We start from the raw sequence: 13,544 nt of genomic DNA on the forward strand, positions 1-13,544 counted from the left end.
ATCCGGTTCTTTAAGGAACACAATAACCAAATTGGACAAATGGTTTTTTTTAATCCAAATTGATTTGACTCACATAAGTCTGAAATAAAGTTAAAGCAAGCAGGGTTTGTTAGAATTATAGCATTCCAGATATTGAAAAGAAATACATTAATTTTGTTGGAGAAATGCTTTTGCAGAGTTTTTGTACACTTCACTTAGTGTTATGTCACTGCCCTCAAAACTTACTGAAGCCTTTACTGTGGAGTTCTTAGATGGAACATAAATGTTCTCTACTTCAGCCACCTCCTGCGATCCTTATAATTTGCTTTCACTATTTTCATATTTTGATCAGTTAAAAACACTTTACCTTTTATCAACACTCTTCCTGAACAATCTTCATTGTTCTGCTCAAGAGTTACCCCTGCACATGATAAATAATGTACCAGAACTCACCCCCCCCATGAAAAATACATCATGACTGCAAATCTGAAAAATCTTGACTGATTCTGTTTAATCACAAGATGCCAATAGAAATCAATCACTTTCAAAATGTTACTTATTATACTGTTCCTAAACATCACTGAATTAGGTTCTCAACCATTCTCTGTATACCTTCAGCCCCAACCCTTATAGTTTACTAGTTTGACGAGAAGGCAATAGATAAACCACAACTTGATAAACTTCCAAATTTACATTAACTCCAACCTCTAAGATTCAGTTCAGTACTGTGATAAGTCTACATGGGTGAGCCCTCTTTGGAGACCTTCATACTGAATGATCAGGAAAATTAAATGCATCTAAAAATACTAGAATTTGCCATAAACACTATTTTCCGTTCAGGGACACCAATTATTTCTTGAAGCTATTTGAGTGTCTTGCTCATTTCTATACAATTCATATTGTCCCATACATTGGATCGTAACTATATACTGTATTTGTCTGTGTACCACATACAATTCTTCAATTTTCTAAAGGGAGCCATTTGGTAGATGAGGTTAGATACAAATCAATAAGAACTGCATTTCAAAGGAAGATGAATGCGAGGAATGGCAATTACGTTCAAATTCCTATTTGAATTTAATCATGTTAAATAAAACTATGTCACATAGATGAAATGGGAACAGTATATAGTGTTGTTGAAATTGTAAGACTCTCAGCCAATGTTTGCGATTATTAATGCAGAGGTATTCATTCAAATTCAGCCATGTCAGTTGCTGCAAAAATTAAATTCAAATAATTAAGTAAATCTGCAATTAACGCCATTCTCAGTAATTATGGCCATAAAACAATTTGGTTGCGAAGGAAATCTGCCATCCTCACCTGTAATGCAACACACCAATTTCGAATGGGTAATAATGAACATTATTGGCAATAATCCAAGAATGAATCCTGCCTATCTGAAACTAGACATATCTGCCCATCTTCCTCTTTATTCATTCTTTTCACAGTTCTATGCTACATAATAAATTTGTAATATGCTGTGTCAAAAATTCTGTTTGATTGCTTGTATCTATGTGTGTTACATCTGGATGTGTATGTTCACAGTAGAAGCGATTATTGACTACCCTACCTTAGGGAAGGTGACAAAACTCTTTGCCTTATCAATGCACAAATTAAAAACTGATGAGTTGAAACCACACAGAGTGGAGTCATTACCAATGTGTCATTTTCTCTTCCTTCTGGATAAACAAATTGAAATGAAATTGATGAAGCTTCTGTCATACCACAAAAAGCTGCTTAACCTGGATACAAAGGCTATCAGGCTTAGATTGACAGTATTTTCCTTATGGCTGTGAAATCTACATCATATGCACCAGGAGTAGCCAAACCTGCTTAACGTAGGAGCCAGATGTCTGAGAGCCGCAATACATGAAAAATATTAAATACATGATTTTATTCTTAAATGCACATACTATTACAAAAATGTTATATGAATATTGAAATACATGCACATAATATTCATTCATGTATGTCATTTTTAAAACTGCTAATTTGTATTAGCTTCAATAATCAAAAATTACACATGTGGTCGGTGTGCTGTGCAGTGAATGAAAGAAAAACCACACAGAAGCTGTGAGTGAACCGAATCAACCAACTGATTTTACTGGAACTCTCCAAGAACTCATCAGTATGACCCATGATCTTTTGCGACCACCCCCCCCCCCCCCACCCCTCCACAACTGGTACCATTTTGATGTCAGCAAGTGCAAGCCTGCACCTCTGTGATCCAGTTCACTTGTGGATGAGTGCAGCCCGCTACATGATTCCCGCCCCCCCCCCCCCCCTCGGGAACTGGTGCTCAGAGGTGCCGAGTCCACAGTTCGTACATTTGGATTTTCATGTGCTTCTGTGACTTGGATGTCTGACAGTGCAGGCAAGTTCTGGCTTAGTGGCTGACCTGTTTGTGCAGGCCATTCCACATAAATCTGTCTGCAACAGGTTGAGTCGTTGGCCGGATGGATGGGTGGACCAACCATGTAGGGCAATGCCTCCACGTGGTGGGAATGATGGGCCTAATTCAGCCAATGGATACATCACAGAGAAGTGTGGCTTTGGATAGCCCAAAACGCACATATTCCAGCTGTAGCCCTGAGACTACAGTGCGGTATGTTGGTGTCTCGTCATCCTGCTGCTGGGCCACTGCAAGCACTGTATAGTCGATTCAGGGGGACAGGGAGTCTACAGACAGGACGACGCATGGGACAGAGCATCAGCCATGAGGTTGTTCTTGCTGGAAATGTGCTTGATAGCCATTGTGTACTCTGAGATATAAGAGGGATGATGCTGCTGCCTTGCCAACCACAGGTCTGACACCTTGGTGAAGGTAAAAGTGAGGAGCTTGGGATAAGTGAAGACTGTGAAATCTGTCCTTCTAGGAAATAGTGGAAATGGTGTACAGTGAGGTAGAGGGCTAGCAACTCCCAGTCGAATGCACTATACTTCTGCTTCGAGGGTCACAGGTATCATTCAGCTGTTCCAAAGTGCTGCCAACTGCCGTATTGGATGCATCGACTGTGAAGGCTGTGGGCACATCAATTTGTGGATCCACTCGAAGGCTGGCGTTAGCCAGAGTGTCTTTGGCCTGGTCGAAAGCTGTCATAGACTCCACGTGCCAGCTGACTTCTTTGGTCTGACCAGACAACAGCTTGAAAAGAGGTTGCATGATCCTGGCAGCTGATGGCAGGAACCAATGGTAAAAGTTGACCATCCCAACGAACTCCTGCAAACCTTTGACTGTAGTTGGCTTGGCGAACTTACGAATGGCTTTAACCTTCAAAGGAAGAGGGACCGCCCTGTGTCAATCGATACAGTGCCCAAGAAAATTGACGGCCGTCTGGCCGAACTGACATTTCGCTGGGTTGATGGCTCAGTCACTGGAAGAGCAGATGCAGGTGTATTAGGTGCTCCTGTCGTGAACAAATGGTGATGAGCATGTCATCTAGGTAGAGAAAAACAAAATCCAGGCTGCATCCCACTGAGTCCATAAGTCTCTGGAAAGTCTGCACCAAATGGCATGTGGAGGAACTCAAAAAGGCCGAACGGACTGATGAGGGCTGTCTTTGGGACATAGCTGGGGTACATGGGGATCTAGTGGTACCCACGGACCATGTCGATTTTTGAGAAGATCCTCACTTTCATATAGATTGGCCATGAAGTCCTGGATCTGGGGAACTGGGTACCGGTCGGCTGTCATGGCATTATTCAGCTTTAAGTAGTCCTAACAAGGTCTCCATCCCCCAGAAGACTTCAGCACCATGTGTAGAGGAGAGGTCCATGGACTGTCCAAGCGCTGAATGTTTCCTATATTCTCCATCAGCCTGAATTCTTCCTTGGTGAGCCACAGTTTTTCAGGAGGAAGCCTGCATGGAGATGTGATGTTGGACGCCATATTTCGGGACCACGGTGGAGAACTGTGGCATTATAATGGCCGGGAATCCTGCAAGGATTCGGGCAAACTCGTTGCCCAATAAGGTTACCGAGTTGAGGTGGGGGACTGCGAACTTGGTTTCTCGAAGGGTAATGGTCTTGAAGGTTCTGGAATTGACCAGACGGCGCCCTTTCAGGTCCACCAGGAGGCAGTGAGCTCAAAGGTAGTCTGTGCTCAGTAGGGGGTGAGACATGTCAGCCAAAGTGAAGGTCCACGTAAAACAGCAGGAGCCAAACTCGAGCGGGATGGTCCACATCCCATACGTGTGCATTGTTGGCAGCAGTGAGGGACAGTCGTGACTTCCCTGCACAGGTGTCTCGGTTCAAGTGGGGTGGGGGGGGGGGGGGAAAGATGCTGACCTTTGCCCCTGTGTCCATAAGGAAACACCACCCTGAGTGCCAGTCAGAGGCTGTCTCAGTGGCTGACTGTCGTAACCATTAGCAATGGCTGGCCCTGGCATTTCCCAGATGGGAACAAGGTGGATGGCAGTGGTGGGCTCCAGAACTTTATTTCTGATGGTAGAAACATCACTGCTCCAAGTTTGAGTCTCCACCTGCTGTGGCTGTCGCCGACCTCCTCAGTGGAAGGGGAGAGAGACGAGTCACTGGGTGTGACAGAGCAACTAGGTCAACGGACGCCCCACCATATTGCTTGGCATGCCACAGGACATTCGCTTAATCTCCTAACCTGCGTGGGTCACTGAAGTTATCTGCAAGGAGTAGGCAGATGTCTTCTGGCATCTGTTTGTGAAATATCTGCTTGAACAGTAAGCAGGGCCTGTTCATGAACACCAGCATATCATTCATAAGGGTGGAAAGCATGCAATCACCCAGGCCATCCATGTGGAGCAGCCTTGCCACTTGTTCATGGCAGGAAAGACCGAAGGTGCAGATAAGGAACCTTAATTGCCTCATACCTGTCGGCGGCTGGTGTAAGAAGCCAATGATTCATCCAGTAGTCTCCTGGTCAAGCACACTGACCACGTAATTATATCTTGTGGAGTCTGCAGTGATCTGCCTCAGCCTGTTCGAACCAGAATAGCGGCTGTGAGGTCCAAAAAGTCGGCAGTTTCAGCAAGAGTGCATTCTGTGCACTCGTGACATTCATCGTGGGGTCCAAAATGCTGTTTTGGTCCATCAGGGTCACCACTATGGTTGGTGAGCTGTGCAGTGAATGAAAGAAAAGCCACACGGAAGTTTTGAGTGAACTGAACCAACCAACTGATTTTACTGGAACTCTCCAAGTGCTTACCAGCATGACCCCTATGATCATTTGCACTCCCCCCACCCCCACCGGGACCAATGGGACATCAGCAAATGTAAGCTTTCACTTCTATGACCGGGTTTGCTTGCAGATCAGTGCAGCCCGCTACACACATGCCATATACACTCGTGTAATAGTCAAATTTTGTGGGCCAATTTCTCAGGTAAAATTTAAGGGGTCAACTGTTACATGCATATTACTTTTCACTGCAGTAAGTACCTGCATTGCTTGCGGCATCTGGAATATGGTTGGGCAGGCGGGCAGCCAGGATGAGGTGGTGTCCATGTTCAGGGATTGGGAGCTCTGATGTGTTGGCGGGCAAGGCCTAAGCAAGGTTCCGCATTCAGGGTGTCAAGCGTTCAAATGGAAGGGCAGATGGGGCATTGGGGGCTTGGATGGGAGGGTGGCCAGGGCATCAGGAACATGGATAGTGGCTGGGGCCTAAACGTGGATCCGCATTTGGGGGAATCAGAAGTTCCAGTGAGCAGGCAGTTGGGGCCAAAAATGGGGGCGAGGTAAACATTTATATGGTATCGACTATTATACGCATATATATGGTATACATACCAAATATTTTCAATCACGAGCCTTGCCCACTAAAACGACCATTGTGAGCTCTGGCTCATACGATTCCTGTCTCAGCCAACATACCTACGGGCGCCGCACATGAAAAGTCAAAGAGCCGTGGTTTGGCCACACCTGTGATTCAAAATGGCAGCCCACGAACTTGCAACGTCCACTTAGGACCCCTTCCACCCTGCATGCAGCACCTTTCAACTGCTCCTGTGGGGAAAGGGATACAGGTGTATCAGAGCCAGCACCACCAAGCTGATGAACAGCTTCTTCCCACAGGCAGTGAGACTGCACTCTGTATGCTTTTGCCATCACTTTGAATATGTGCCCCTGGGCTTTCAACCTTCCACTTATGGGAAGTTTCTCTCCATTTATAACCTTATCCAAACCTGTCATGATCTTGTACATCTTGATCAAATCTCCTCTCAATTTTCTTCATTCCAAAGCGGACAACCCCAGATTCTCCTGTTTAACTTTGGAGTGAAAGCTTTCATCCCTGGAATCTTGCTGCACCCTTTCTCAAATCTTTACTTCATTCCAAAGGTAAGGCAATCAGAAATAGATGCAGTAGTCAGTTGTGGCGTGACCTGTGGTTTATTATGGTTCACTATGACAGCTTTTCTGCCCAGTATACCCAATAGTTAGGAAGCCTGCATTTCCAATTACTTTAATCATTGGTTTCGTGCTGCAGTCTGTGCATTTTTCCACATGGTGTAGAACTGAGTATGTGGTTCAAACCTGCATGCGATTCCCAAGCTTTGGCTTGGTTTAACCTCCTACTCTGTGGATGCTAAACTGAACATTCCAAACCAATTACTTAAAAATGCCATTGTTATTTCGTGGACTCTGATCACTCTTGCAGCAGAACCACACAACACATCGTAAAACCAGATACCAACTCAATGAGGTTTGGCATCACCAAGATGGTTGCAGACCATTGAGCTTCGTATTTTTCAGTCACGAAGTGATGATCCACTCCAAGTGACGATTGTAGTATGCTTTTGTTTTTAAATAAATGGTGCATTTTTTTTAAATGGCAAGTGCTGGTTGGGAGTAGTTCATCCAACATTTGCCTCAACTGATAGCCAGATCTTGCAAAATTGGAAATGTGAGGAAAGATAAATTAAGATTATCAGTCTATTCCCTCATACATAATCAGAAAACTTATTTCCCTTGAGTGAATGTAAGTAATTCTACAACAATGTTTTGGCAAAGACCATAGTCGTCTCCATCAGTCTCTTGAGCAAGATCTTTCAAAATATCACTCACAGGGATTATCATTACATCATGGTTATTGGCATCTTGTGCTGTCATTATTTCACAGGGATAATTTTTCAAAGGCCCTTCAAACTGAGGATAAGGGGGAAGGATTTCATGGAAGAAAACAAAACATGATATGCAGGTAGAGGAGCAATGGGGAACTTATGTGGGCAGGGAGGGCAGAATGATCCAATTGCTGATGTTCCAGTGACATTCACATCTACAGTGATGAAATGTTTTGAACGGTTGGTGTTGAAGCATTATGGGCTCCTGTTTGAGCGGTGATATTGATCTATTCCAATTTGACTACCACTGAAACTGATGCCATCTCACTGGCTCGACACAAAACTCTGGACCACCTGGATAGCAAAGATCAGGATGCTCTTTATTGACTACAGTTTGGCAATCAACACCATCATACCCTCCAAGACCCGAGTCTCAACCTGCCACTGTGTAATTGAATCCTGGATTTCCTCACCTCTAGACTACAATCAGTGTGGATTGGCAAGAACATCTCCACAATCTCCATCAGCATGAGAGCACCACAGAGCTGTGTACTTCATCCCCTTCTCTACTCACGTTACACCTATGATGGTGTGGCTCAGTATGACGACAACACCATCTACAAATTCACTGATGAAACCATTGTAGTGGGCTTTATGAAAAAGGGGGCATGAGTCAACATATAGGAGGGAGACATAAAATTTGGCTGAATTTGGCTCTCACTCAATGTCACCAAAAACAAGGAGGTGATTGAAGATTTCAGGAAGGGAAAACCAAAGGTGTACAATCCAGTGATCATTGGGGGAAATCAGAGATGGAGAGGGTAGGCAAATTTAAATTCCTAGAAGTCACTATCTCAGAGGTCCTTTCCTGGACCCATCATGAAGAAAACACATCAGTGGCTCTACTTAATCAGGAATTTGCAAAGGCTCAGTATGACATCACAAACCTTGACAAACTCCAACAGATGTTTTGTGGAAAATGTACTGATCAGCATTACAGATTGGTATGGGGGCATCAATATCTCTGAGCAGAAAGCCCTGCAAAAGATAATGGATACAGCCCAGTATATCACAGACAAAACTCTTCCCACCACTGAGAGAATCTACATGGAACATTACCATTGCAGTAGGAATCATCAAGGATCCACACTATCCAGGACATGCTCAGTTCTCAATGCTGGAATCAGGTAAGAGGTATAGTTGCCACAAGACTCATACAAGTACCATCGGGTTCAGCAACAGTTGCCACCCCTCCACCATCAGACTCCCAAGCACAGACTCGATCAGAGACTCATTTAAAGATTCTTTCTTTGCTTATTATCTTTATTTCTAGTTTTTTTTTCTGCATTGCACAATTTGTTTACATTTCTCCCTTTTAGATGCACATCCTTTTCCTTGAGTACAGTTTACAGTTACTAATAAGTAGAAAATCTGCCTGGCCTGCAGGTCAAAGAATCTCACAGTTGTATGTGATGTCATGTATGTACTCTGACAATAAATTTAAACTTTGAAGTTACAGGATTGATTAGTGGGCCAGTCCTCTCTCACACACAGTAAGCATAGAGATGAAAAAAAAGTACATCTTTGTGCAATTTCCTTCATGGCCTCAGGACATCCCAAAAGCTTTCATAACCAAAATGCCCAAGTTGTGCTGAGATGATCAAAAATGCTGAATTAATAAATACCAATCATTGTTTCTTTGCTTTAAAATTGTTCTAAACAATCTCGTTTATTCCTGAGCTCATTTTTTATGAAGCCGTCTTTCCTCAAGGAAAATAAAATTTTGAGTTCAAATTCTTTCATGTCCTTAAGTGGTAAACCATCATGGTGGGTTGATGTTAATAGAGAAGCCAGTATTTATTGTCTATCACTAATTTCCCTTTGGCACCATGTCAGCTGTTAGTTAAAGAGGTAGCCACATTGGTTAGTGTGGAGTCATGCAGAGACCAATCAGGGTAGAGTAATAACTCTTCCTCCCAGTGAACCAGGTGGGGTTGTATTACAATCTGGTGACTTCACAGTTGTCATTCCTGATAGTAGCTTTTTATTCCTAAAGGATTTGATTACTTGCTGTTAATTTGGTAGTTGCTATGTTAGGATTGAAACTCCTCCTTTTGGACTAGTAATCTAGCCAGAATCTTACCTTATCCTGCCTCATACCTTGATAAAGGGCTCAAGCCTGAAACATTGGTTATGTATCTTTATCTTTGTTACATAAAGTACGCTGTTTGACCTGCTGAGTTTCTCCAGCATCATGTTTTTACTTATCCTGTTCAGGTTTGATTCTGCTGCTTCAACACAAATAACAGAGTAACTCCAAACTGGTCAATGCAACATATTTAATACCAAATAAATTTCAATGGACTTTCAGTTTTTAACCCTAAATTTTTCTTCTGATTTGTCTTCATTCTCACTCACTTTGTTTCTGTAACACTTTGTGTTAAGATGATGCATTTAAACTAAAAAGTGCCCCTGCAGATTCAGTTAATCAATGTTAAATTATTTTAAAGATTATCCTTCAGCAAATGGCAACATGAAACTTGATTTAAAAAAAAATAAAAAGAGGACAAATTAAGTGAATAGAAAAAGGATATTTTAAGATATATGAGCTTGTGTTAAATCAGGTAATCAGTATGCTAGTTTGAAGGAAAGAGATTAAAGTCAGATGCAGAAAAGGATGTAATGGTTGGAATGGAAACTTGGCTGAAAGGAACTGGTTTTACTATGGCAGAACACAAAACTCAGCAGGTCGTGCAGTTTCAAGCCCAAACCCTTCCTCAGGGGTGTCAAAAATCAGGTGGATGTCTGAATAAAAAGGTGGAGACTCACAAGTAAGAGCTAATAGGTAGATATACTATAGGTGGGAGGGTAGAAGAAGCTGAGAACTGATGAGGGGAAGAGAGCACAGAGCAAAGAAAGATAGCTCTTGAATGGAGATTGAGTGGGAGCTGGAGGAAGAGATACAGGGGAATGAGGGAAAGAAAGAGAGAGTAGAGGAGGGGGATTAACAACATTTGGAGGTCTATATTAATGCCGTCTGGTTAGACCTACCAAAATGGAACTCAAGGGATTGTTCCTCTAATTTGTACGTGGTCTCAACTTGGCAGTTCATGAGGCACTGGACAGAAATGTCAGTGTGGCAATGGTGTGTGAAATTAAAATGGCTGACCAGTGGGAGCAATGAAGCAATCTCCCAGTCTGCATCCAGTCACCCCGATGCAGAAACCTTATCCGAAGCATCAGATTCTGTAAATAGCCCTTACTTCACTTGGAAGGACTGTTTGAGGGCCTTAATAGTGGTAAAGGAGGAGATGGGAGTATAAATGTAAAACTTCTTGCGGTCACAGGGGTAGGTACCGAGTGGGGCAATTGGTGGGAAGGGATGAGTCACAGAGGGAGTGGTCTCTACTGAAAGCAGGGAGGGGAGGAGAAGATGTGTCTAGTAGTGGGATCCCGTTTTAAACAGCAGAAGTTATGAAGAATATGTTAGATGCAGAGGCTGGTGGGATGGTAGATGTGGATGAGGAAATCCTGTCCTGTAATGGATGAGAATGGAGGGAAGGGTGGGGAAGAGGCCAGGGAGATGCAGGTGAGGACTGAGTTAATGGCAGAGGAGAGGAAGCCATGTTTTCCAAAGGAGGACTTCACAGATGTCCTGGAATGGAAAGCCTCATCCTGGGAGAGATGTAGCAGTGACAGAAGAATTGAGAGAAAGGAGTAGAATTCTTACAGGCAACAGGGTGGAAAGAGACATATTCAAGGCACTGTGGGAGTCCATGGGTTCATAAATGATGTCAGTAGATGGTTTGTCTTCTGAAATAGAGACAAAGTAATCAAGAAAGGGTAGATAGTTGCAAGAGATGGACCAAGTGGATTTGCAGTCAGGGCAGAAGTTGGAAGCAAAGTGGATAAAGGTAGAGAGCTCATTATATTGCAGAAGGCAGCACAACATTGTCAATGTAATGGAGGAGTTGAGATCTTGCAGCATGGTTTGATCCACATATCCAATGAAAAGGTAGAGATAGCTGGGACCCAGACAAATACCCATGGATACCTCTTTGATTTGGAGAAAGTGGGATGTTCCAAAGAAGTTGAAGGCGAGTACAAGTTTTTCCAGGGAATGAATGGTGGTGGTGGAGAGGAAATGGTTAGGTTTATTTCTACAAGATATCTCAAGCAGGCAAAGACGAGAGTTAAATGAGATTTTAGGAAAAGGGGGGAGTTCTTTCAGAGCAGGATTATTATTAAGGCAATAAAGAGAATGGTTGCTTTACAACAACAAGATGTCTAGGGAAAGAATATTAAGTCAAAAATTGATGGAGTTGAATAACTTCAGCTGCTCCCAACGAAATTTTAGGGGAAAAAAAAATCACAATAAAAACTGGATTTAATTCCCAGCAAAATACCTCAGCTGATATTCTGTTTGACAGAAAGGCTCTCCTAAATGCATTTGATGTGGTTCACCAATACCAAAAGCAATCAAAATTGGTATAATCATAATTACTTATGCACTCATTCCACAAAGATCTGTTGTGTTGTTGATGACTTTGTCATCACAAAATGTAAAAGTGTCATTTCATCTACATGCAACGGCAGTGCTGGGACAGAGTGGGGCAGTGCTGGGGCAGAGTGGGGCAGTGCTGGGGCAGAGTGGGACAGTGCTGGGGCAGAGTGGGGCAGTGCTGGGGCAGAGTGGGACAGTGCTGGGGCAGAGTGGGACAGTGCTGGGGCAGAGTGGGACAGTGCTGGGGCAGAGTGGGGCAGTGCTGGGGCAGAGTGGGACAGTACTGGGGCAGAGTGGGACAGTGCTGGGGCAGAGTGGGGCAGTGCTGGGGCAGAGTGGGACAGTGCTGGGGCAGAGTGGGACAGTGCTGGGGCAGAGTGGGACAGTGCTGGGGCAGAGTGGGGCCGTGCAGTGCTGGGGCAGAGTAGGGCAGAGTGGGACAGTGCTGGGGCAGGCAGCTGTCTCTACTCATACTACTGATGCACCGAAGGCAGGTAGATCTCCCACATCATGAATAGACGACATGATAGAGGTAATTTCTCCATAGATTCGTCACCGTTCGACGGACAAAATAACCTTTAAACGGTGAGATAAAGTAGTCAAAGAAGGGAGCAATTTCGAATCAACCATGACATGATGAAGTGATTTCAGCGCCTTTTGTTCTGAGGCTTCATGGTGCTGAACACGACACGTTTGTCGGCTGTTTGCAAGCGTTGGCCTTTTCGAATTGCCTGCTTGACTGAAGTTATCCCGCACATCTACAATAAAGGACTCTGCCCCAAACAAAGGAAATTGTCAATTCATCGAACACCGAAGCCCGATGTGTTTTTAATTGAGCGATACGGTTGGGTAGCAATGATTAGATCATGGCTCAGGAAGCGATACTTGCCATCACGTTCATGGACTAGTCGACAAGTCCAACCCGCACAGAATACCCGGGCGTGGATGTCAACTTCAGAAGACTTACTCGGATCACGTTCCGTGAAGAATTGTTATCGTCCACGTTCACGTTGAGCGAGAAGAAAGCCGCTGCGCTGTACACTCCTTGCGTTCGGTACAAAAGTTCGTCAAAGCTCCACGCCGTCCTTCTCCACGTCCCAATGACATCCCAGCCTCCGCACTCTTCAATAATCTCCAACATGGGCTTCGCGCCGAGCCGATCGATCTCCCTCAGATTGATGCAGGACTTGTAGAACTCTTTGACCTTCCTCTCGGCGGACCTCCTGGAGCGTCTCTTCACCGGCCGCAGGAGCAGCCTTCGGAGCTTGGCTTCGTTTTGCTCCGCAATTGTGGTGACCGTCCCATAGCTGAGCTTCTCCTCCGGGATCCCGTGTCTTCTCAGCCAGCCCCCGCACGAGAAGGTGTAGAAATCTCTGCACGGGTCAATGGTGGGGTCGATGTTACTTGCTATCAGCCTGGCCGCCTTGCTGAAGGATTTCTTGCGGCTGCAGTCCTCTCGGCAGAGGCTCTCGGTTCCGGAGGCGATGTACTTGAGGACTAACATGCTGGCCAGAATGATGCAGAGCCCCGTGGCAAAGACCAAGCCCGAGAGCAGGCAGATCTCTCGCTTGCTCCATCTCGATTCACGCTTTCGACTTTGGCCGTTCGGCTTCGGCTGGCGAGGGCTGAGGCGAAGGTTCAGGCCATTGTGCAGCGTCGCCGAACTAAATTTATTGACGTACTTAACTTCTTGAAACTCGTCGTAATGAGCTGTCAGGGAATAAGTCTTCTCCATCGTTCCCCAGAAACGACATCGGCCGATCTGCTGGGGAAAATCGAGGAGAGTTGAATAGCAACGTGCTGTGCCCGCACAGGGTGAAGTGGCAAGGCAGGGCGAGCCGCTTGGATCCAGGGGGCACCGGGTGAGTGGGGCTGGACCAGAGCGGGAGTTCGCTGCCTCTGCCCTTCACTTTCAAGCCAGTTCCCCGCAAGGCACATAGAACCAAACGACGCCAACCATCTCCCGTGCAAGGAGGTGATACGAGATCGAATTGGACACTTTGTCAGTCTCTTCGCAAATTGGATGTTCAAT

General features: G+C 44.8%; 1 protein-coding gene across 1 annotated transcript in view; it reads right to left on the bottom strand.

Moving 5' to 3' along the window:
• Nucleotides 1–13,247, bottom strand: part of LOC138742535 (endothelin-converting enzyme-like 1) — a 79,783-nt gene extending 66,536 nt beyond the window's left edge. The window contains exon 1 of the mRNA XM_069897074.1: nucleotides 12,480–13,247. Within this exon, the coding sequence (XP_069753175.1) occupies nucleotides 12,480–13,247 (768 nt within the window). The remainder of the gene's footprint in view (nucleotides 1–12,479) is intronic.
• Between the last annotated feature and the right edge of the window lie 297 nt (nucleotides 13,248–13,544).

This window comes from Narcine bancroftii, chromosome 9 (assembly GCF_036971445.1).
Source record: "Narcine bancroftii isolate sNarBan1 chromosome 9, sNarBan1.hap1, whole genome shotgun sequence".
Lineage (NCBI taxonomy): Eukaryota > Metazoa > Chordata > Chondrichthyes > Torpediniformes > Narcinidae > Narcine > Narcine bancroftii.